At 43.5% G+C, this 24669-nt stretch overlaps 1 protein-coding gene and 1 long non-coding RNA gene across 3 annotated transcripts in view; both read right to left on the reverse strand.

Moving 5' to 3' along the window:
* The window catches only part of DPYSL2 (dihydropyrimidinase like 2), a 149945-nt gene extending 139727 nt beyond the window's left edge, over positions 1 to 10218 (reverse strand). The window contains exon 1 of the mRNA XM_036240655.1: positions 9824 to 10218. Coding sequence (XP_036096548.1) covers positions 9824 to 10177 — 354 coding nt within the window. The 5' untranslated portion in view covers positions 10178 to 10218. The remainder of the gene's footprint in view (positions 1 to 9823) is intronic.
* An 8389-nt stretch (positions 10219 to 18607) lies between these two features.
* The window catches only part of LOC118615944, a 35362-nt gene continuing 29300 nt past the window's right edge, over positions 18608 to 24669 (reverse strand). Inside the window, exon 3 of one of the 2 annotated variants that reach the window (XR_004956504.1) lies at positions 18608 to 18675. This is a non-coding gene — a long non-coding RNA (uncharacterized LOC118615944). Of the gene's footprint in view, positions 18676 to 23602; positions 23649 to 24669 lie in introns of those variants that run through there. The other variant, XR_004956505.1, reaches the window with a different exon arrangement.

Genomic DNA, 24669 nt, shown 5'->3' on the forward strand with positions numbered 1-24669 from the left:
TATCACATGATCTCACTTATTTGTGGTATATGATGAACAAAATAGACTCAGAAGCATAGAAGTAGGGTACAGACTGACAAACTTCAGAAGAGGGGTTGAGGGGGAAGGAAGTAATAAACCAAAGAATGTATATGCATATATGCATCACCAGTGGACATAGACAACAATTCTGGGGGGTGAGGGGAGATCCGGAGGAGGGTGTAAATGGGAGAAAAAGGAGAAACATCTGTAACAAAAATAAATTAATGAATAAATTTTTAAAAAAGAATTGCCATATGATCTACTTCCCCTCCTAGGTTATAATATAGTTAAGTGAATTGAAAACATGTGTTTAAATAAAAACTTTTAAAAGAATGCTAATAACAGTATTATCCATAATAGCCAAAGAGTGAAACCAACCCAAATGTCCATTATGGTGAATGGTAAATAAATGTGCTATATATAAATAATGGCATATTATTCAGTGATAAAAAAGAAATGGAGAGACAACTACAATGTGAATGAACCTTGACAACACTACACTAAATGAAAGAAGCCAGACACAAAAGGCTACTATTGCATGATTTCATTTATGCAAAATGTCCAGAACCGGCAAAAGTAGATTCATGGTTACTAACGTGGGGTTGGGGGTGAGGCGATAATGGGAAATGACTGCTTTTAATGGATAGGGAGTTTCTTTTTAAAGTAATGAACTGTTCTGGAATTAGGCAATAGTGATGGTTGCACAACATTATGAATGTACTAAAGTCACTGAATTGTACACTAAAATGGTTAAAATGAGAATTTTATGTTATGTAAATTTTATCTTTTTTTTTTTTTCCACATCTTTATTGTTGGATGTATAATGTATTACAGAAGTTCCACATTTTTCCCCCATTGACCCCATCCTCCCCCCTGCCGCCCCCCTCCCACCTTTTCCCAAACTATCGTCCGTGTCCATTGGTTATGCATATAAGTTCTTTGGTTTATTTCTTCCCACCCCCCCCCAACCCCTTTCCCTTTGAGGTTTGTCAGTCTAGCAATGAATTTGTGCTTCTTAATCCCTTCACCTTTTTCATCCATTCCCCCAACCCCTTCCCAACGGGCAGCCAACAAAATGTTCTCTGTATCTATGAGAATGTTCCTGTTCCTCCTGTTCATTTTGTTTGTAGATTCCATTGTTGATAGATATGTATTCATTGCCATTTTGTTTGTTCATACATTTTATCTTTTTCTTTAAAAAGACCCTTCATCATTTCATATAATAACGGTTTCAGAGTGATGAACTCCTTTAACTTTTTCTTGTCTGGGAAAGTTTTTATATGTCCATCGATTCTAAATGACAGCTTTGCAGGATAGAGTAGTCTGGGTTGTAGGTTCTTGCTTTTCATCACTCTGAATATTTCTTGCCACTCCCTTATGGCCTGCAAAGTTTCTTCTGAGAAATCAGCTGACAGCCTGATGGGAACTCCCTTGTAGGTAACTAGCTGCCTTTCTCTTGCTGCTTTTAAGATTCTCTCTTTGTCTTGAACCTTTTGCATTTTGATGATGATGTGTCTTGGTGTGGGCCTCTTGGGGTTCATCTTGTTTGGGACTCTCTGTGCTTCCTGGACTTGTATGTCTGTTTCCTTCACCAAGTTAGGAAAGTTTTCTGCCATTATTGTTTCAAACAGGTTTTCGATTTCTTGTTCTCTCTCTTCTCCTTCCGGCACCCCCAAGATGCGAATGTTGGCACACCTGAAGTTGTCCCAGAGGCTCCTTACACTATCCTCATTTTTTTGGATTCTTTTTTCTTTTAGCTGTTCTGATTGGGCGTTTTTTGCTTCCTTATATTCCAAATCGATGGTTTGCTCCTTGGATTTACGTACTCTATTATTGAAGCTATGTAAATTATTCTTTATTTCAGTTAAAGCCTCCTTCGTTTCTAACTGTGCATCGATCATTTTGACTGGTCCTTGTTTTATGCTCTTGAGGCCCTCACTGAGTTCATTGAGCATCCTTATAAGCAGTATTTTGAACTCAGCATCTGTTAGGTTGCTTATCGCCATTTCGCTTAGTTCTTTTCTTGGGGTTTTGTTCTGTTCTTTCATTTGGGACCTGTTTCTTTGTCTCCTCATTTTGGCTGCCTCCCTGTGTTTGTTTCTGTGTATTACTTAATGAGAGGTATGGGGCTCGCTGAGAGCCTATGCTGCTCGTTTGAAAGAATTTAGGAAAAACCTGAAGCAGGATCAAAGACAGGCCAATCCTATGGTTAAGCAAGTAGTAACAGCTTGGGTGGGCTTGAAAGTTGTGTGGGGCGGGGCCTCAGGGAGTCACCAGGGCGGGGCTACCAGTGTGAGCCAGGTTGCTGGAGTCCCAGATATGGCGACTGTCTGCCGCCCCAGGGAAGGGCTCACCAAAGGAACAAAGGCCTCTTACAGCACGTTTGTCCCCGAGAAAGCCCCCTCTCCAGCCCTCGCTCCAGTGCCAAACAGCTGAGTTCTTCCCTGTATTTCTCTGGTGCCCCTCGAGCTGCCTCCCCTCCAAGCTTAGAGGGAGAGAGTCCGATAAGTCCGTGCGCAGGCCCTTTAGGGAACTGCCTGTGGCTCCAGCCAGGTCAGCTTCCCTGAGCCTCAGTTTCTGCTGGTTTTTCCAGCCAGAAGTTATGGGGACTTCTCTTCCTGGCACTGGAATCCTGAGCTGGGCACCTGGTGTGGGATAGGGACCCCTCAGTCCTCAGGAAGGACCTTCCCAGCCAAGGGAGGCTCCTGATTTTTATCCGCCACACTTGGGTGTGGGAGCAGCCCATTGCGCCGCCGCGCCGCTGCCGCCACCCCTCGCGCCGCCGCCCCTCCTACCGGTCTGGATGTAGCTGCTTTCTTTTTTTTTTAATTCCGTAGTTGTAGGACTTCCATTCAGCTTGATTTCAGGTGGTTTTGGATGATGGTTGTTCTGTAGTTTTGTTGTAACTTGGATGTGGTTGTGGGAGAACGCTATACTGCGTTTCCCTACTACGCCATCTTGACCGGAAGTCTGTAAATTTTATCTTAATTAAAAAAAAAAAAAATGCCAGGGATAACATAGCTTTCTTTCAGGGCCTTTAATGGAAATGGGAGAAGGAGCCTTAAACATTAAGGTCCAGCCTGATGACAGTCCCAGGTCAGGTAACTGGGCAGTTAGCAAAGCTAGTGAATGACAGAGCCAGAAAGACAAGCTGGGCGTCCTGACTTCTAGCCCAGAGTTCTTTCTGCCAGAGAGTTGCCTCAGAATCAAAGCCTAGGCAATCTATTAGGTCTCAAAAGCAAACCCAAGCTGCCTTCTAGACCGGGCGCTTCCCCTTCAAAGCACTCTTTGTGTGCTGCTCTTGGCCTATGCTACCAACCACCAAATTCAAGTGTCCATCATCCCACCTGCCAATCAATGCTTCTATTAATGGCTGCCTCATTATTTGCTTGTCCTCCATAATCTACATCAAGTGGGAAAATCACACTGTCATCACATTGCTCTAATCTTAGAAAAGCATATCATTCATACTCTCAGAAATGGCTTCTATCCCAGTAATATTTAAAGACATCTCTTGTCTTTTAAAAAAATCATCCAGAATATCCACAGTTTAGGGCACATTCATAAAGAGAAATCAACAGTCCCCTTTATAAATGACTTCAAAGAGTATATTGCAAAACAGAAAACAAAAAAAAGTAGGCACAGAATTTTTTTTGCAATAGTGAATTCTTTGGAGATAAAATGAGAAAAGAATAGTTGATATAGACAGCAATTCAGTACTTCACAATGATTAAGAGGCTCTTTAGTCATAGACCTGGGTTCAAATCCTGTATCTGGCTTTTAGTTAGCAAGTTGCTTTGCACGTTTCTTGTACCTTCAGATATTTCTTTTGCAAAATAAGAATAGCAGTAGTACCTACTCAGTACAGTCTTAGCATTAGTAACATAGAACATAGAAAATATTTAGCACAGGGCCTACCCCTTAGAACATAAGAAGTTTAGTGAAATATGAAATATTTCACCCACAAAACTAAAATGTATCTTTATGTTCACTATCTGTGATAGTGAAACTGGGCTACAGAATGGTATGTTGCAAGAAATGTGGGACTGAGTCAGGAAACCTTAGTTTAAATCCTAGTTCATGTACTTACTAAATAGCAAGACCTTGGGATCCTCAGTAAATATCACTAAGATTTGGTGTCTTTATTTACACAACGGGAATAATGTTGGGGCAAGTTTTAAAATAATATATTCTATACATTCTAAAATACAGCATCTAGAATGTAAACATAGATACTAGAGTTATAATGTTACATAAATAACAAGGTTTTACTGGTATAGGAATGCAGTGGGACTAGGCAGTGAGAGGCCTGGGGCTGTTACCTGAGTTCCATAGGATGAATGCTGTTTTTCTGGGCATCATTTTCTGCACCGCTAGAATGAGGTCTCCTTTAAGCTCTGGCATTCAATGGTAGTATACATTGAAATCCTTGGTCAATTCTGACTCTCATTTTCTCAAGTAGAAATTGACACTGCCACCAAAGGACCCATAAGAATATTTGGCTTATCTTTACCAAAGGTAGAAAAAAAAGCCCTGGCCAGTTTGGCTCAGCGGTTAGAGCGTCGGCCTGGGGTCTGGAGACACATGGGTTTGGTTCCCGCTAAGGGCACATACCTCGGTTGCAGTTTGTCCCTGGCCCTGGTTGGGTCGTGTGGGTGGCAACCACTCGATGTGTCCCTTTCATGTCGCTGTTTCTCTCTCTCTCTCTCTCTCTCTCTCTCTCTCTCTCTCTCTCTCTTCCTCTCTCTCCCTCCCACTCTATTTGAACAAAATATTGAAAAATGTCCTCGGGTGAGGATAAAAAAAGAAAAAGAAAAATGCCCACCCCTATTCAGATTCCCATGGGCCATGAGCTCATGAACTATGCAACATTCAAGAGGTCATGCCAGATGTTGTCACTCAAAATTCAATGACAGCAATTCTCTCCACCTTTGAGGTACAAGGGAGAAAGATGTTTAGCTGGTGGAAGTTTTCTTCTACTTAAGCCTTGGCCTTGGTGGTGGTGGTGGTGGTGGTGGTGAGGTCTATTTCATCCCAAATGTAACCTTTCTTACTTCCTCCCATAATTCATTGCAGGTCTATTAGTTGAGCAACAATTTTTTTATATCAGTGACTCATTAGCCTGGCTGGTGTGGCTCAGTGGATTGAGCATTGTCCCATGGACTAAGAGGTCCCAGTTCTATTCCCCATGAGGGCACATGCCCAGGTTGTGGGCTCAGTCTCCAGTGGGGACATGTGGGGGGCAACCAATCGATGTTTCACACATCAATGTTTCTATCTCTCTCTCTAAAAAATAATAATGATAATAATAATCAATAAAAACATATTTTTAAAAATTGAACTAATTATAGGAATATTATTCAGCCATAGGAAAAAGAAAGAAATCCTGTCACATGCTATGTGGATGAACCTTGAAGACATTATGCTAAGTGAAATAAGCCAGTCACAAAATGACAAACACTGTACAAATCCACTTATATGAAATACTTAGAGTAGTCAAATGCATAGAGACAGAAAGCAGAATGGTGGTTGGGGAGAGGAGTATATGGGAAGTTATTGTTTAATGGACAAAGAGTTTTAGTTTTACAAGCTGAAAGGCTCTGAAGATGGGTTGCACATCAATATGAGTATATTTCTTACTACTGACCTGTACACTTAAAAATAGTTAGGATGGTAAATTTTACTTTATGTGTATTTCAGCACAATTAGAGTTTTTAAAGTTAATGAATTATCTGATTACTGCAATAATCATTTGGGAAATCAAGAGCAACCAATAATTATGGATTATCACCATTTCCTTCTCTCAAGCACCCCTCTCCCTTTGAACCCAGATAGGTCCTAAGTTTTTTGGAATCCTGAACACATAAATGTTCAGATTTGTGTCTCCTCTTTTGAAACAATGTGTCCTCTGAAGTATCAAATCAATACTCTTGTTCTAGGCTCCCAGCCAAACCTCTACCACATATTGTGCTAACTAGATGTTCTTGTTGAACAGGCTAGTGCTAGCCTATTATCAAGCATCTCTAGGGACATTTTGTGTATCAATCATTCACAGAAGATATGGATGCCTTCAATCACGAGAATTTCTTCCTAGCTATTATCACAAGGTAGGTATTTTAAATGGGGGTAGAGGGGCAAAGGGGAAGAGAGTAATCTCAGAATTTGTTGCTTTTGGAGAAAGAAAGATCTAGAAGAAGCATCACAACCAAGAAGGGGTGGGGCAGTGTTAAAGAGGGCAGCAGAGTCATTGGGCACCCATTGCTGGGAGATAATCAGTTTGGTGAGAGGGGATGGAGACATGGAATGGAAGGGAATATCAGAATGCATTTTACAGAGTTGGTAATTTTGTCAAGTTCAGCAGCACTCTTGTGTACCTGCCCTGAAAAGTGGAGAAGCATTCTTCTGCCTCTCTAATCTATGCAGGTTGTTTGCTGCTGGGAAAAGGGCCTGGGAGCCCTTTTGGACAGAATACTCATGATCTAATTTCCTTGGTAGAACAGCTGGTCTAGTTAAGCTGTGTCTGAGATGGAATTGAGGGTATTCCTAAGAGGATGGGAGGAGGTTGAGGGACCTCTTGGCACTGGCAAGGGAGATTTGGCCAACAGTGTTGACCTTCTGCTCTCTATTCCAGGAGGCTTAGAGTCCTTCAAAGTGGTCATCAATTAACCTCACTACAGCCAAAGGTAGACTTCCCCAAGGACACAGAGGAAAAAAAAAACAGTAATGAGATAGAAGCTTTTCTTATTTGCATTCACAACATTGGCTCTTTTCCTTCACCAAAACCTAGCAACCCAGCCTAAGCCACACCCTGTGCTTTCTGGTGCAGACCTGCTAACACTAGCAAATGCAGCTGCAGACACTTTTCTTTTCTGCAGAACACTGAGTTCCACAAGCCATCTTGTGCTGGGCTAAGGAAGCCTGTTCCCATCCTTCTCAAAGCCTTGGTGAAGGAACAGCAGAACTCCTAGTTCAACAGGTGGACAAAGCCACTTCTGACCAGGCATTAACAACACCTATAAACAAAGATTCAGGGGAGGAGGAAGGACGTGAATTAGGCTGAGATTCACTCACTTAGTTCTACCCCGCCTCTCTCTGTGCCAGGGCTTCAGATAGGAATGCACTGAGATGCTGGCAGTCACCCTGTTCATTAGCTGAAAACTAAGTAATGGCTACTTGATTCCATCAAAATTGTGGGCCCAATTGTGCTTTGGAAATCATTTTTACATGTGCGTGCACACACACACACACACACACACACTAAATACCTTTGTTTTCTTGCATAGATGTGAAATATTCAAACACTATTAAGTACTGATCCTGGTAAATACTCTCAGTCATGACTGAAACAAATGCCATAGGCAATCCTTATGTGATAAGGCAAGATCGAAAATGAAAATTCAGGGAAGGCTGCAGAAAGACCAAGCCAGAATCACCCTCTGTTACTGATAACCAGGCAACCGAAGTAAGTGTGGGTTTGCAGAGGCTAAAACTGCCTGGGGTTTGGGTTGGGTATTTCCTCTTTAAATTTCTCTTTCATGTGCCCTAGGCTTACAATTTAGAATTTCAATTAAATTTGGAATGTGTTCAAACAAGTAGCTCTGATGATCAAATATCTAAGATTCTAAATAATCAGAAAAAGAGATGTGTCATTCAACCCAGGAAAGTTCGCCTTTCAAAATTGAATTTTAATTCACTGCCATCGTTTTCAAGGAAGCCATTTGTAATCTCTGTCCCCTGAGCTGCCATTTTTCAAAAAATGACCTCTTCCTTATCTCAAGGCATTTTTCTGCTCCTTTTAAGTCATTAGAATCATCAGCAAGCACAGTGTGTAGAATATGAGAATATGCATAACCATGATGCTATATGGTCATGATTTGGCCCCCACCCAAAATATTCACATAGGGAAGTACTTCATACTCATTCAGCTTTCAGTATCAGCTAATTATTAGGAACTTTACTTCAGCTCTGGCTGGTGTGGCTCAGTTGGTTGGGCACTATCCCCTGAACCAAAAGTTACAGCTTTGATTCCCAGTCAAGGCATGTGTTCAGGTTGTGAGCTTGATCCCTGGTAGGGGGCATTCAGAAGGCAGCCGATGGACATTTTACTCACACAGATGTTTCCCGCTCTCTCCTTCTCCCTTCTCTCTCTAAAAATCAACAAAATATATTTTTAAAAAAGAAACTTTACTTCCATTGTAAAAGTTTGTCTAATCAACTGAAACAAAGGGAGTTTTTTGGATTAACTTCTTCTGGTTGACTCATAGTGAAATATGGATATCAAATACTCCTGTATATGAATAGATCAGAGGACAAGGCTGGGGGGAGAGGAATCGAGTAATTAGTTGCCCTCTCTTTTAAAAATAACAGCAAATGGTTTATCCTTCCCAGAATTGGCCCTATAAAATGAAAACTTCAAAACTCTATGACAGATCAGGAAACAGCAACATGTTTGGGCCATTATCACTAACTGTTAATTGTCTTCCGATGTGTTCATTGTAAGCACATAGCCTAAATAGTGAGCCAAATAAATACTTGTGGAATCACGCAGTGAATATGTATAGATCACCGCCAGCTACTCTGGAAGCTCCTTAAGAAGCAATTGCCTTGAACTTTTAATGTAATTAACCTCCCCCCAGCCCCACAAAGGAGGCACACAATAGATATTCAATAAGTCAATCAATCATCGACTCATTTCTCATCTTCACCATCGGGCCTGGGAGAGAAACAGCAAACAAATGTTAAAATATTTTACATTGTAATTCATCAGTTGAGAAATTAAGGCTGGCGGGGGTGGAATTGCACAAGTATGAAGGTCACGATGATAAAGAAAAAGCTGTGAGAAGACAACTGCACTTAAAATGCAAACTGTACATTTTCGCCAGAGGTGCCGAACATTTTCTAAAATCAAGGTTTACAAAATTGGTTCTCTTTGTTTCCTTAGTAACACAGTATAAAGGGGTCCAATCCATCTTTGACAATCTATTCAAAACGTGAAGGTCTTCCCCCTTTTTTTTTTTTTTTTCTTTTTACCCTTTGAACATAATCCACTTAGTCCCCATCTCGAAAGCACCTCCCAAATAGGGTGTGTGGAGAGGGGGCACTCTGGGAAGCCTTTGCTGAGATACTTAGCGTAACTTTGTTCTCCACATGGGCTATTTAGGAGCTTCTGTGTTTTCTCGGGTGACTCCACCGCCTCCCTAAGGTTCCTCTCACTTTTCGAACAGGAGTCGGAGTGATGCGATTCTCCAAGGCGGTCCGGAAGCCGCTGACCATGGTCCTGGCCTCCAGCTCAGGACACAAGCGTGGATCGCGCCGGAGAAGGTGCAGTGGAGAGCGCGCGGGGCACAGAGGAGAGCAGCGGTCTAAGCCCCCGCCCCTACGGACCCCCGGGGAGCCCGCGGGCATTCACGCCAACCCCCATGGCATGCTCCAAGCTGCATCATAAAAGGGTGGGACACCTAGCCATAGCTGCATTCGGAAGCCGCCTCAGAGGATTTAAGAAGAATGGAACCGCCGCCCATCCCCACCCCCCAACATGCGACCCCCAGCCGGGGATCAGTCCATCCTTCCTTCCCCATCCTCCACCTCCCAGATCCAGATAGGCGCAGGCAGCCTTTGTGGGCGCACAGCTGCCCACCGCCTAGCCCCAGCCTCTCCGCACCCAGCGCAGAGGAGGGTAGAGTAGGGTGGGGTGCTTGTACCGTTTCGGGGAGGGGCAGGGCCGTGGACATGTTGGGATGAGAGGGAGGGGCGATCCCTGTGCCTCGTCCTCCTTCTCAAACCTCCCCCTCCCCATACCAACCTGGTCGTAGATGTTCTGCAGGGCTTCCTTGCCGGAGGCCCGCCGGATCTCCACCTTCCGGCCCGATTCAACAGATGGCTCTCCGCCGGCAGGCCGGCCCTGCCGTGAGTACGGCGGTTGTGGGTCGGGGCCCAAGTGGGCGACGTCCCGCTGCTGAGCCACTACCTGTCCCGAGCCCCGGCCCACCGATAACGAATCGAAGTCGATGGTCTTGTTCTCCGAGGACCCTTCCACCGGGCAGAACATGCCACAGAATTTCTGCCGGGGCTTGGGGCTGCCTGAACCCAGGTTTTTAAAAAAGGCAGGGACCTCTTCGTCCTCTCCCGCCTTCCCGGATTGCTTCCTTTCGGCCATGGTGCGGGGGCTCGGGAAAGGTTCCCTCCGTCCGTCCGTCGGTCTGCGGTCCCTAAGTCTGCCTCTCGCTGTGCACAACCCCCTGGCTGCTGCCGCCACTGCCGCTCTCTGCCTACCGCAAGGTGCACAGAAAGGAAGGAGGGCTAGAGAGCCGGCGACCCTCCCTCCCAGTTCCTCCCCCTGACCCCGCTGTCTCCCCTCCCGCCCACGCCCCCCACCGCCACTCGAGCTCACGCGAGCTGCAAAGTTGGTTTTGGCAGGGCGGCCGCTGCGGCAGCGGGAATGAGAGGCGGCCAGTTCTCGGCAGCCGCGAGCGGAGGGAGGCGGGGGCGGGGCGCTCGGGAAAGGAACAGCTCTGCGGAGGGAGGAAGGGCCGCGCAACCCAGAGCCCCGCGCTCCGGAAGTGAAGCGACCAGACCACCGGCTAATGGATGAGGAGCGGAGGGCCGGCTGACCGCTCTTGGCTCCAGGGTGAGTATGGGACAGGTACGCGGGGATGAAGATCAGAGGGCGAAGCCCCTGGGCCCCGTGGCCTTCTCTTCCACCTGTCCGGCCCAGGCGCCTCTCCTATAGCATTTCGGAGGTGGGCCAGGGGCGTAGACCCACAGTGGGGAGGGCTCCTTCCCCCTTACCCCGGGCGTGAACTGATGGGTGGGAAATTCGGGGCAAACTGGCTGGCGCCAGAAACCCAGGGAGAGAGGAAGGGGCCTCACTGAGAATGGGGAAGAGGTGACGCAGGCCTCGCAGAGAGGTGGGGGACGGAAGACGCCTGGGACACCAAAGCTTTAGTCTACCCACAGGCTTTAGTGGACAATTGGGAGCAGAAGTTGAAACGAGAAGGTTCTTACTTATTTCATCCACAGAGGTGTGGGGCGCACAGCATGGCCGAGAGAAATGCAGAGGGGCGTAGCAAATGATGGGGGGATAGTGTAAAGAGAGATGTAAGTCTACAGGCCCGTGGGAGTGTAGCCAAGAGTGCAGTTTGAAAATCCTGTCCCAGCACAACTGATTGTAGTGAGCGAGAATGCAGACAGTGCGGGAAGGAGCACAGACCATTAATTGCGCCACTGCGCCACTGCACCACGAAGGGCCCAGAAGAAAGTCTTAATATGGTATTCCGCACCCCCTCCCCCCCCCAAAGACTCACATTGTAGCCCAATCCCCAAATTGCCAGTCCATCCATGTCTGATCCCCCTCTCCCCTGTTGAGCACTTAGCCAGCGCCACGTGCAGAAGGTCTAAGTGAGGGTGCGAGTGTCCAGTATAGGGTAGGAGATGGGGTGCTTTGACTTGTGTGTGGCGAAGCAGGCAAAAGATGTGTGGGGATTTATTATATATGTGCAGTGAGACCAGCTACAGTCTCGGGGTTGGTGGTTATCCAGGATGCATTTTGATTTGTGCTGCTACCACGACTCCTGAGGGTTCTTCATTGCTTACTCGCATCCCCATGTCTTTCCCTCTATCAGTATCAATCCCTCCCTCTAGTAGATTACAGCCCCGCCGCTCTTTACACAGAGGCAAAATTCTGTAGAGATGTTGCCCATATTTTGACTGCTCAAGAGAGAGGTCTGGGCATACTCAGTAACCAGGGTGGGTTTGGGCCAAAGAGGCTGTTTACTGCAGAGCCATAACTCTGGACAGTGTGACCAAAGATTCTGTCTTATTGTCAGTCCTTGCCCCTGGAATTAAATGCAGACACTCTAGTCCTGGACGGTTTTGCTCAGCGGTTAGTGCATCATCGGCCTGCAGACCGAAGGATCGAGGGTTTGATTCTTGGTCAGAGGCATGTAAGTGGGTTGCAGGTTCGATTCCCAGTCTGGTCTTGTGGAAGGCAACCAATCGATGTGTCTCCCATCGATGTTTCTCTCTCTCTCTCTCTCTCTCTCTCTCTCTCTCGCTGATGTTTCTCTCTTTCTCCCTCCCTCACTCTCTTCCACTCTATCTAAGAATCAATGGAAAAATATCCTCGAGTGAGAATTAACCAAAAAAATTAAATGCAGATACTCCTACCTCCCCCTACCCCGACCCCCAATTGTGAGGAATAGTTTGGTGAAAGGAGTTACATTTTTTGGAGTTAAATTTGGAGGACTACCAGTCATAGTTTGAGGATGAGTCTATTGTGATGATGGGGTGGGGGTGATAGGAGTCTTCAGATGAGAAGGAAAGAAGGAGGAAGGAGAGGAATACATGTGTAGTGGTTGACAGACCCAGAAGCAGGCATTTGGACTTCATGGAACCAGATGTGCTTTTCATTTGAATAAAGTGCTGCCACATAAATTGCATCACTTCCTACTCACAGCAGCCAGAGAGATGAATGCTTTACCATACCGTTTTCCAGGGAAGGGGACAGATTTAGAGAGATTGAGGGGCTTTGCCCAAGGTCACTAACTAAATGATCCAACAAGTTCAGTGGTGATCTTCCACCTAAAAGTCTGGCTCCTTTTCCAACTAACCCTATTTTTGTTAGAAAATACAAGATTTTCACAAATTTTTTTATATCCAAATATTTCAGTCTGTGGACTTAATTGTGTATCAAGGACCATGGTTCACTTGCTATCTTTGTATTTGAAGGTCGCCTTGCGGGGAGAGATTGCCTTTGAGATTAAGCCACTCAAAGGTGTCTTTAAATCAGCATTGCCGTTGTTATATAGACTTTGGAGATATTTCTTCCTGGGCACACAATGCCTTCTTATATCTCATGTTTCCTTGAAATATTACAATGAAGAGGAAGGTCACCCTCATATATTTGAAGGGGAAAGTGAAGCATGTAGAAGTCACTGGACTCAGATCACTGGGGCTGTTGGGCTGGGGTGTGATCCACCACTTTGCCCTCCTGGCTCTTGGGTATACACCATGCCTTCTGAACCATCCAGAAGGGACTGAGGAAATGCACCTGCAGCAGGAGCAGCTGTCTTTATGGTTTCACATAGGCATCTGTGGCTTGTGGACCCCACCCGGCTAAATGGAGATTTTCAGGCCTAGGGAGAAATGGTCAGGGCCTCTTGACACCCACTCACCAACAGTGAGTTGAGATGCTAGGCACTCTTCCCTTTTTATGTTACCCATTCTCCACTGGTTCTCCATGTATTTCCTCTCTTTTCCTTTTTCTCCAAATGACCCTGCTCAAGTTTAAATGCTATGGAGAAAATGTCATGATAGTAACTTAATATTTATAGCAAAAGGAACACCTAGTTGTGCATTTGCAAAACCTGCCTGGACATAACAAAAGAGCATGACTTCATAATTCCAAATTTAACTTATTTGGCCCTGAGATTTAAAAAATTGTTAAACCTATATTAAATTGTTATGCTTATATTATTGTAGTATATTACATGTTATATTGTTATACTGATACAGGTTTTAAATGTTCAAGTGATTTCTAATTGGAATTTCTAATCAAAGAACTGAAGCAACTATATTGTTTAATAGATTTAATTACATTGTGAAGGACTGTCATATTTTTGAATAAACACATTAACAGTCTTCATTATTGGATATTATCAAGCCATAAAAATACACCATTATAATTTACGTGTAATAGGGCAGCTTGGCTTGGCTGGAGCTAAGAAGGACCCAGACACGACCATTGTGTGGAGTTGGGTAACAACTTCCTGTGCTAGAAGCTGAAAAAACAAACTTCTTGATTCTCATGGAACATTTTGGAATACATAAACAGGTATCTGGCTACATCTCCTGATTTCATTCTTCATGCGGGAAGGATCTTGAGTCCTGGCCACAAATGGGCTCAGATGTTAATTGACATGTCCGATGAGAGAATGGTGGGGAAGCCAAATTGCAGCAGAGTCCCCAAGAGGAAAAAAAAAAAATGTCACCATAAGCAAAGAGATCTGACAGAGTGGGGTAGACACAAATACAATGCAGGGTAGAACCCCAGTCTACCCTCACTTCTGTCCCTAATGAGAGTGTTCATATTTCCTGGGAAGGAGAGGGCTGTGTGGTAACTGACCATTGTTTCACTAGGAGTCCAAGCCACTCTGCTGTAAGACTTCTCTCCAGGAATTCTGGGTTCCAGAATGGAGGTGTTTCCACACTGACTAGAGAGAGGTGGGGCGGAGAGTGTGAAGGCAGCTCTCATAGGTGCCTCCGTTGGTCAGAGAAGGGTCAACACCACTACATGTCTACTAGCATCGGGGAGAGAAACAGCAGTGCAGAACTACAGAGCCACTGGTAGTGGCACTGTTGTAACTGAGACACTACCCACCCACCTTGGATCAGGTTTAGAGACAACCAGAAGTGCCAAGTTCTTGCCACTGGGCAAGTTAGTGTTACTGGTCCAGAAGACTTTGGGACTGCTGTTGGAGTGACTTGACCTGAAACTCATTCCCTGGTGGGTTCAGGAGTTTATCCAGGATACTTGAAACCTAAGGGAGTGCCTACCTGCACTACAAGTTAATTGTACCCATAGAGTTAGAGCAAATAAATAACTGACAATGGCGCTGGCACTGTTGGAGGACTGGTGCCGGATAATGAGTGTGGATGATCAGAAATCACTGATGGTTATGGGGATACCAGTGGAGTGTGATGAGGCTGAGATTCAGGAGGTTCTCTAGGAAACTTTAAAGCCTGTGGGCAGGTGTAGACTGCTTGGCAAAATATTCAAGAAGCATGAGAATGCCAGTGCCATCTTATTAGAGCTCATGGAGGATACTGATGTCTCAGTGATCCCCAGTGAGGTTCAGGGAAAGAGGAGTATCTGGAAAGTGGTCTTTAAGACCCCTAACCAGGACACTCAATTTCTTGAAAGACTGAACCTCTTCCTAGAAAAAGAGGGGCAGACAGTCTCAGGTATGCTCTGAGCCCTTGGGTGGGAGGGAGTGTCTCCAGTTGCAGTGTCCTAACTGTCACCAGTTTACTGGCCCATTTTTTGGGACAGGCAATAGCACATGCCCCTCAGCCCCTGCTACCAATGAGATATCGGAAGCTGAGAGTGTTCTCAGGGAGTGCTGTGCCCTCCTCAGAGGAAGAGCCCTTTGAAATCTGGTTGGAACAGGCCACTGAGATAGTCAAAACTTGGCCAGTAGCGGAGACAGAAAAGAGAGGAGAGGGAGAGGGGGAGGGGGGAGGGGGGAGGGGAGGGGGAGGGGGAGGGAGGGGGGAGAGGAGAGGAGAGGAGAGGAGAGGAGAGGAGAGGAGAGGAGAGGAGAGGAGAGGAGAGGAGAGGAGAGGAGAGGAGAGGAGAGGAGAGGAGAGGAGAGGAGAGGAGAGAGAAGAGAAGAGAAGAAAAGAAAAGAAAAGAAAAGAAAAGAAAAGAAAAGAAAAGAAAAGAAAAGAAAAGAAAAGAAAAGAAAAGAAAAGAAAAGAAAAGAAAAGAAAAGGTGGCTGATAGAAAGCTTGCGTGGCCCCGCCCTGGACCTCATGCACATAATGCAGGCAGACAATCCTATAAGTGTGGAAGAGTGTTTGGAGGCATTTAAAAAGTGTTTGGAAGCCTGGAGAGCCACAGGACCTCCCAGGTAAAATATCTGAAGACCTATCAGGAGGAAGGAGAGAAAGTCTCAGCCTATGTGCTTCGGTTAGAGACCCTGCTATGGAGAGCTGTGGAGAAACGAGCCATCCTTAGGAATATTGCAGATCAGGTCCACTTGGAGCAGGTCATGGCTGGGGGAGCCTCAGTGAGATCCTGTGGTGTAGGCTTAGGGAGCTGAAAGACCAGGGACTGCCCCCCAGCTTCCTTGAGTTAATGAAGGTGATCTGGGAAGAGGAAGAGGAAGAGGCCTCATTTGAAAGTGAGAATATTGAAGAGCCAGATAAAGGTGATGGCTATGGCCACTAGGATAACAAGGCAGATAACTAAAAGCTGACTCAGAATGGGACCTACAGCCCATGGGTCTGGGGACATTTGTTTTACCAGACTACGACCTTTTCCATATTCTTTTCTCTAATGAATGCAATTGAAATAAAGGCAAGTCTTGATTCTTTCTAAGAAAAAATTATCTGGGAGTTTCTTGGACCTTACATAGATTACTAATAAACAAAATATTAAATTCCAAATGTGATAGAGTAACTAGAGGGAATTTCAGGTTTCCTTTAAATATCCCCAATAGACAGAGTTTACCCATACCATAGGAGAAATAATTAACATTATCTCTTGTAATCTACCTAAAAATCTAAGTTTTTTGACTCATCAGGTATTTTTCTTTGTCAAATCAGCAAATTCTGTGTACCTGAAGCAGTATGAGGTACTGTTCAAGGAGATAACAGTCATCAGAGCATAGTCAGAAAGCTACAGTCTCATTGAGGACAATGGCCTCCGCATGTGGAAGCTGAATAACCTTATGTGTAAATAAGCTCATGACGCCAATAGAAGTGTCACTGCCAACTGAACACAACCATCTCCCCCTTCAGGTCTCTTTCTGTCCTTATTTGTGAAGCACTCCTTCCAATTCCCTGCTAGGTGTCAGATAAAGGGGTTCAGGCACTGTGTTAGGCCTGGAAGAACAAGACTCTGCCTACTCCCTGCTTTCAAGAACTTCTCAGTATGAAAGGCACCCTCAAGAAAGAGCAGATAGTACAGGAGGGCTAGCTGGAGAGTTTGGATTTAGTGAGCAGGCCCATCTAGTTGGAGAAGATTTTTAGTAGTGACATAGGCAAAAAGGAGGGATAGGAACTCACAGTTGAGGGCCTAAATGCCAGGTGTTGTTTGCATCTCTCATTTAATGTGTACAGCAACCCCAATGTGTATAATTTTGCTTTTTTTGAAAGAGAAAGAATAACAGAAGCTCCAAGGAGCTAAGTGGTCTCCTCCACATCAAATTGCTAACAAGTGGCAGAGCAAAGGCAGGAGTCTCGAACTCTCTTATTTGCTAATCCACCCTCCACCATCATTGTAGTTTTCAAGTTGTGCAGAGACTTTTCAGCAGTGCCATCTTTACAATGTATTTCAAACCCTTTAAATCTCTAATAAATAACAGGTAGGAGCAAGTGTGTTGATATCCACATCTTAACACCCAGGCATTCACCAGCAGGCTCACTTTTGTTTACAGACCTTGGAAAAAAGATTCCTTTGCGCTATCTGAGCATGTAGCCAATTTCTCTCTTTTTCCTTTTTATTGAATTTATTTGGGTGACATGGGTTAACAACAATTACACAATACATCATCTGTCCACTGTATTGTGTGTTCACCACCCCAAGTCAAGTCTCCTTCTATCACCAGTTATGCCCCTATACCCTCCTCCACCTCTCCCCACCACACCCCAACTTCTCTTAATGTTCATAGATTAAGGGATCTATAGCTCCTCATGGATGTTTAAATCAGGCCCTTGTGTGTCCTTGATGTCAAGTGTGCTAGTAGAGCCACGAGCACCATTCAGTGAAATGCTAGTTGATGTAGCACAGCATGGTAACTTTGTGTGTACAACAAAGTTGCTTAACTCCTCTGAACATCAGTTTCCTCACCAGAAAAATGAGAAGGTAATAGAATAGGGCTATGTTAAGATCAAGTGACATAATGCCTCTTAAGCACTTAGCATGATGTCTGGAAGATAGAAAGTCCTCAATATATTGAGACTTATTGTCTTCATGATGCTTATTGTGTGCTCAATGCGTGCTCTCTTTACTGTTCTAACAGTTGTGCCATAGCAAGTAAATATGTAATCTGTGAGTCAAGTTGTGACAACATTGCATTAGAAACTATTTTAGCTCTTAGGTTAAGTTTGAGTGTTTCATGTCTGTTATGCTGTGATAAGAATTCCAGCCATTGTACACTATTTCTAGTGATTCGACTTTGAAACAATAAGTTATCCTTTCTGATTGTGGATAATTTTAACTGAAAAATATCTTGAGATTGTAAGAAAAGCATCTTTTTATAAAAAATTCTTGTATGATCATTTGCCTTTCTAAGTTATATTTTTCAATACTGTTCAACCTTGATTTCATGTGTTTTTATACTCATAAAAATGCCCTCGCTGTTTTCATTTATTTGACAGTATGTGAAGTAAAATGTTATAAATGTGAATTTATAAAATAAATACACACTAATAAAATTCTGAGTTTTTTCTGTTTCATGCAGTGTGGTTTTGTATTAGCTATTGCTTGAAGAAGGAGTTTTATTAGAAAAAGAAAAATTTTGATAGGTAAAGTTAGAAAATCACTCCAAAGCAAAAAGGTCTTGAACTCTTCTACATGAAAACTTGAGAACAAAATACTGGACTATGAATACTTGGGCTTTGTCTCCAGGGATGAGAGGGGGGCTCCGTCTACCTATTGTTGATTTTTCCTTAAAATATAAGTGACAGATGGAGGCAAGTTCCCTCAGAGACCTTCAACTCATTGTGCAAGCAAGTAATTGTATAGAGAAATTCACCAGCCTCTATTCTGCTAACAGTAAAATGACCAAAAGCTGAAATATTGCATGTCTTGAATAAAGTCATTTTCTACTATGTAGATGTGCATGGTAAAAATTTTCTCACCTTTGGTCTTCTTGAAATTGTTTCTCTTCCTTTTTTCTACAGTACAGTGGGAGAGCATTCCTCACTGGGCTATACAGAGAAAAAATCAACCCGTTACAAGACAAGTGTCCTGAGGGATACTGAACACCCTCTCCCAATGATTTTAGTAAAAACTTCCTAGGAGACTGGTCTCACCTTATACTGAATATCTCCAGTCCTGACCCTCAGAGACTGAGGCCTCCAAGTTTACTTAGCCCACTGTTGCAATCGCTTTTTACCAGAGGCCATGAGCCTCTTCAAGCCTCAGGTGTCATCTGACATCACCTGTATCAGTCAGTTCTTACCAACCTTCTTATCCTGTTTTTTTGTTTTGTTTTTTTTTTTTGCTGCCCATCCTAAATGCAAGACTCTCTGATCATCAGTTCTCATCTTTACTGTCATGTCTGTGCTTCCTCCCTAGTAGTGGCCTTTAAGATCCTCCAACATGCCTACTGGATATTCCATGATGCCCTAAACAAACTAGCCTATATCATCAGTGTCCTTGCAGAATTCCCTCACTGTATTCCTTAGCTGACCACTGGTTCTCTTGGTAGTCTGCTGCCCTTGAGTCCCCTGAATGGAAGCTGTTTAGTCTCCTCACTTCAGGAGAGATGGGAAGTGGTGGTAGCATTTCTTTTGGCTCACCATCATCACCTCCCCATTTGCAAACACATTTGCTCCTTCCTGGAATATGTTCACCCACTTTGCCCCACCACCCACTGTGGACCAGTCTAACACCTTAAAAGAACATTGGCAAAAAAGCTAAAGAAGGGCCCATTTAGGACTGAATCTGGCTGGGATCATCTAAAGCAACAAAAAGTAGGAAGAAAAAAATAACGAATGTAAACCATGTTCCAGAGAGTTCTGCAAGTCAAGACTGGGAAAGCAGAAGGGTGGGAACTAGAGTTTTAAAGAGGTGGAACCTAAAATGAAACATAGAAGTGAAGTAAGAGGATCTGAAATAGAATTGTAAAATGCGCTAAAGATTTGTTTTTTGTTGCCCACCAGCATAATTTTTGGATAATTTAAAGGCCTGGGATCGTGGTAGAGCTCTCTCCCATCCCCTTTTTGTCAGGGTGGGCCAGGAATTCCTTGAGTTTGCCCAGGGAGAAGCTCATCGAGAAGCAAACTCGAGGTGAAAGATAGTGCTTCTCGATGGGCTTCTCAGAAGCTAGCCTTCCCCGTGGACTTGTCCCTGGTCCAGAGCTACATCACACAACTCTCGGACGTGCCCAAGTGGCTCTTGACATCACAATGGACGTTTGCTTAAAAACTAGAGTAACTCCAGAAGTGAATGTCAAAATCAATTTTATCAGAAGAAAAAAGGTGTAGGATTTCAGCCTCTCAGGACACCAACTGGAGCTGCCCATTTAATTGTCTCGGCTGTTTTAAACAGCAGCTAAGACTTTTTCCCAAGCTGCCCCACCCCCACCCACCCTTGAAGGGAAAAATTACCAAAGGGAGGAGTTACCCAGACTGTGTGGCGGTGCTGAAGCTGAGAGCCACTGCGGGAAGTCCCCAAGGAAGTCAGGGGAAACTTGCCCCAAGCCCATCCTGTCCCAGACCTGTCCCTGCTCTGCATAGCCCAAAGGCAGACCCACTGAAGGTCTTTCCTGGCTTCTTGGAACAACAGCTAGGCCAACAACTCAATTGCTAAAATAAGATCTTGTTTGAAATAACAAGCAACTGTCACAGAAGTAAACTTCATTATTCCCAGCTTTATTAAGGTATAATAAACATTGTATACATATTTAAAAGTATGTGATGTTTTGATATATACATTGTGAAATGATCTCCACAATCAAGCTAATTAACATATCTTTCACCTCACACAGTTATCATGTGTGGTGAAAACACTTAAGATCCATTTTCTTAGGAAATTTCAAACACACAATACAATATTGTTAACTGTAGTCATCATGCTGTACACTAGGTCTCTAGAACTTACTCTTTGTTACCATTGACCATCTCCCCACTTTCCCATCTGCTTCCCTGCCCCTAGCAGCCACCATTCTACTCTCTGCTTTTATGAATTCAAGATTTTTAGATTCCACATAGAAGTGAAATCACACAGTATTTGTTTTTTTGTGTCTGGCTTATTTCACTTAGCATAATGCCCTCTAAGCTCTTCTATGTTGTCACAAAGGCAGGATTTCCTTCTACAAAAGTAATCTCTATACTATGTGTGAAAATAAGTAAGAGGTGGAAACCAGGTTGTTGAATAAGGGACTCTGAGTTCTACTGACCAGCCATCACATTGCACTCCTGGCAATATCCCACACGAGGGCGTCGGCCCTGATTACACTTGTTGAGCTTGGGGACCCTACTATTCCAAACAGTGGCTCATGGACACTCTAAAGGTTCTAAATAGAAAGGTTCGGTATAAGCCAAGACAACTGTGAATGTGTAGAGGTAGGTGTGCTACCATCTTGGGAGAAACATCTACCAACCCAGAATTGTTGGGGCTGTTTCCAATTTTAGTATGATTTATGGGTCTAAAACTAAGGTAGTCATTTTTTGGACTCCCAAGAACTGTCACTGGCCTGGGTTTATGGACAACATGTGGCAATGTGGGGTGAGGACCCAGGCTGTAAGAGGTTCCACAGCCCATACCCAGGGCTTTGCATAGGCTTTTAGTAGATCACTAAAGGGGCAATTTGGCAGAACTGTGGAATCTCTAGGTCACATTTCTTCACCAGAACCACTGTTTATCATCAGGAGAACTACTTGGGAGCTATCTCTCTTTGTCTGAAGCCCATCTATAATTTCTTTGCTGCTTCAGAACATGTAATGGCATGTTTCAGACACATGAATATTTTGGCTCAGCTTAGGAACCCATTAAAGTTGTAATGTAAGGGATAAATGCTGGGTGTATCTACTTCTCTATTACCAGGCAGGCTGTGATGATTGCCAGGAATGGGCAGTTTAACTTGATCTGGGCATCTGTTTATGAAGCAGATAAGGTTTACATAGGCATGCGGTTGGGAAATGACACATACTGAAGAATAAGGAGAGAGCACATCATAGTCAAACTGCTGTAACCAAAAATGAATTGCTCTAAACCAAGAACATCTTGAAAGCAGCCATAAGAAAAAGGTATATTACATACAAAGGAATAGTAATAGGAATTACCGCTGACTTATCATAAGAAAACATGGAGGTCAAAGATGGCAATAACATCTTCAAACCAGAAGATAAATAGGGATTGTTTTTTCAACCAAGGTTTAGTAAAAATTTGCTTTTTAAAATCATCTGAGGTCCTGACCGGGTAGCTCAGTTGGTTGGAGTCTTGTCCTAATATGCCATACACCAAGGTTGCAGGTTTGATCCTGATCAGAGCACATACAGGAAGCAACCAGTGAATGAATGAATGAATAAATGGAACCACAAATTGATGTTTCTCTCTCTCTCTCTCCCTTCTTATCTCTCTCTAAAATCAATAAAATAAAAATACAATCATCTGAACCTAGAATATATTTTGAGGTGGGCAGTTGGGATAACTGGGGAGAAATTTCTAACTACTGATTGGATTTCTTTAATGGTAACTGGAATATCTGGGTTTTCTATTTGCTTCTGATATCAATTTTAGTAGGTCAGATTTTTCTAATTTTTCCCATTTTATGTAAGTTTTTCAAATGCTATTATAGCCATAAATTTGTTAGTGTTTTCTTCAGATTTATATTTTTCTTTTTAAAGATTTTTTATTGATTTTATATTTAGAGAGAGAGGAAGGGAGAGGGAGAGAGACAGAGAGAGAGAGAGAGAGAGAAAGAGAGAGAGAGAGAGAGAGAGAAACATTGATGTGAGAGCAAAATATCCTACTGCAACCCCTACCAGGATTAAGCCTGCAACCTGGGCATGTGCCCTGACCGGGAAGTGACCTGGCAACCTTTGGGTGCATGGGACCGCACCCAACCAACTGAGCCACATTGGCCAGGGCCTCTTCCGATGTTTTAAATGATGAATGCTTCTGTCATTATGACTCCTTTTTCATTCCTAATATTAATTAGTTGTGGGTTTTTTCTCTTGCTCTCTGGGTTAATATTCTCAGTATTTTAGCTATTTCATTGATGTTTTTAAAGAATCAGCTTTTGGGTTTGTTTATTCTCTTTATCATTATTTTATTAATTTCTGTTATTTTATTGCAGTCATGTGCACATATGACGTTTTAGTCAATAATAGACCATGGTGGTCCCGTAAGATTATAATGAAGCTGAGAAATTCCTATCACCTAGTAACATTGTAGCTGTCATAATGCCATAGTGCAACACATAACTCAAGGATTTGTGGTGATGCTGGTGTAAACAAACCTACTGTGCTGCCAGTCATATAAAAGTATACCACACACAATTATAGTGGTATATATAATTGGTAGTGATAATGAATGACTGTTATTAGGTTGTATACTATACTTTTTATTATTACTTCAAAGTGCTCTCTTTCTACTTATAAAAAAAAAAAAAGTTGCTGTAAAACAGTGTGCCATGTTACACCAGCAGCAACTTCATACATTTTGTGTTTACCATGTCTCTTGATGGCATCATTTTCTCGTGCTTAATTTAATCTAGTGTTATTTATCATGGCTCCTAAGTGTACAAAATCCACTGCTAATGTTGTCAGTAAGAGGCCATGATGAGCGATTCACCTGGAAACAAAATTAAAAGTGATTAAGAACTACAAGGTGGAAAACCAGTGGTGGTTATTGTTCACCAGTCAGGCATGTCCCCATTCCACCACAGCTCTGATCCTGAACAACAAGAACAAAGTGACAGGGCTGTTAAAGGATCAGATACATGGAAGGCAATGGACTAAAAAAAAATTTAAGAAGAGTCCTGGCTGGTTTGGCTCAGTGGTTAGAGGGTCAGCCTGCGGTCCAGAGAGACCCGGTTCGGTTCCCGCTAAGGGTGCTTACCTCGGTTGCAGTTTGTCCCCGGCCCTGATTGGGTTGTGCGGGTGGCAGCCACTCGATGTGTCCCTTTCATGTCGACGTTTCTCTCTCTCTTCCTTTCTCTCCCTTCCACTGTCTAAAAAAAAAAGACGGGTACACAGGTATCTCATAAAATATCAGGATAGGAAACACAGTCAAGTCTCATAAGGGCCTGGAACCAGGAAGTGGGACCAAATGGCCTCTCATCTTCTTGCACTTTACCCTGCCTTTCTCTTTCTGCCTGTCAGCATGCCCCACCTCTCTGTGACATAGAAGAAATGATCTGAACAAAAAAACAAAAACAAAAAAAGAAAAAATGTCCTCGGGTAAGGATAAAAAAAAAATTTAAGAAGAGCCTATGTCAGACATGGAGAAACTCCTAATGACCTGGATTGAAGACCAGACACAGAATTTTGTCTCTCTCAGCATTGTGATTATCATGACCAAAGCCAATAGTTTGCAATGTTAAAAGAAAAAAGCTGGACCTGACTATGATGTTGAATTTACCACTACTTCTGGGTGGTTTAAACAATACAAGAATCGTTATTCATTATATAACATGAAAGTAAGTGGTGAGTCTGCTAGTCCTGATGTGAAGGCAGGTGAAGAATTTTTGGGAACTCTAGATAAACTGATTATGGAGGGCAATTACTTGCCAGAGTGAATATTCAATATGGATGAAGCCTCTCTATTCTAGAAATTGATGCCTGAAAGAAAATTAATAAGGAGATCAAGTCAATACCAGGTTTCAAGGCTTTTAAGGACAGGATAACAGTCTTGCTTGGGGGCAATGTTGCAGATTACACATTGAAACCCTTTGTGATCTGGCACAATGAGAACTCCAGGGCCTTTGAGCTTATCAATAAGCACATGCTGCCAGTGTCCTATAGAGGCAACGGGAAGTCATGGATGACCCAGCTCCTCTTCCAAGATACTCTCCTGAATTTCTGTGCCAGTGATATGGAGAAGTAATACTTGGAGAATAGCATGCTTTTGCTTATTGTTGATAATGCTTCTGAACATGATGATTTTGTTTATTGTTGATAATGCTTCTGGACATTGTCCTTTTATTGGTTATCTTCATCCCAATATCAAAGTGGTGTTTCTCCTTCCAAACA

The sequence above is a fragment of the Molossus molossus genome, unplaced genomic scaffold (assembly GCF_014108415.1).
Source record: "Molossus molossus isolate mMolMol1 unplaced genomic scaffold, mMolMol1.p scaffold_m16_p_4, whole genome shotgun sequence".
Lineage (NCBI taxonomy): Eukaryota > Metazoa > Chordata > Mammalia > Chiroptera > Molossidae > Molossus > Molossus molossus.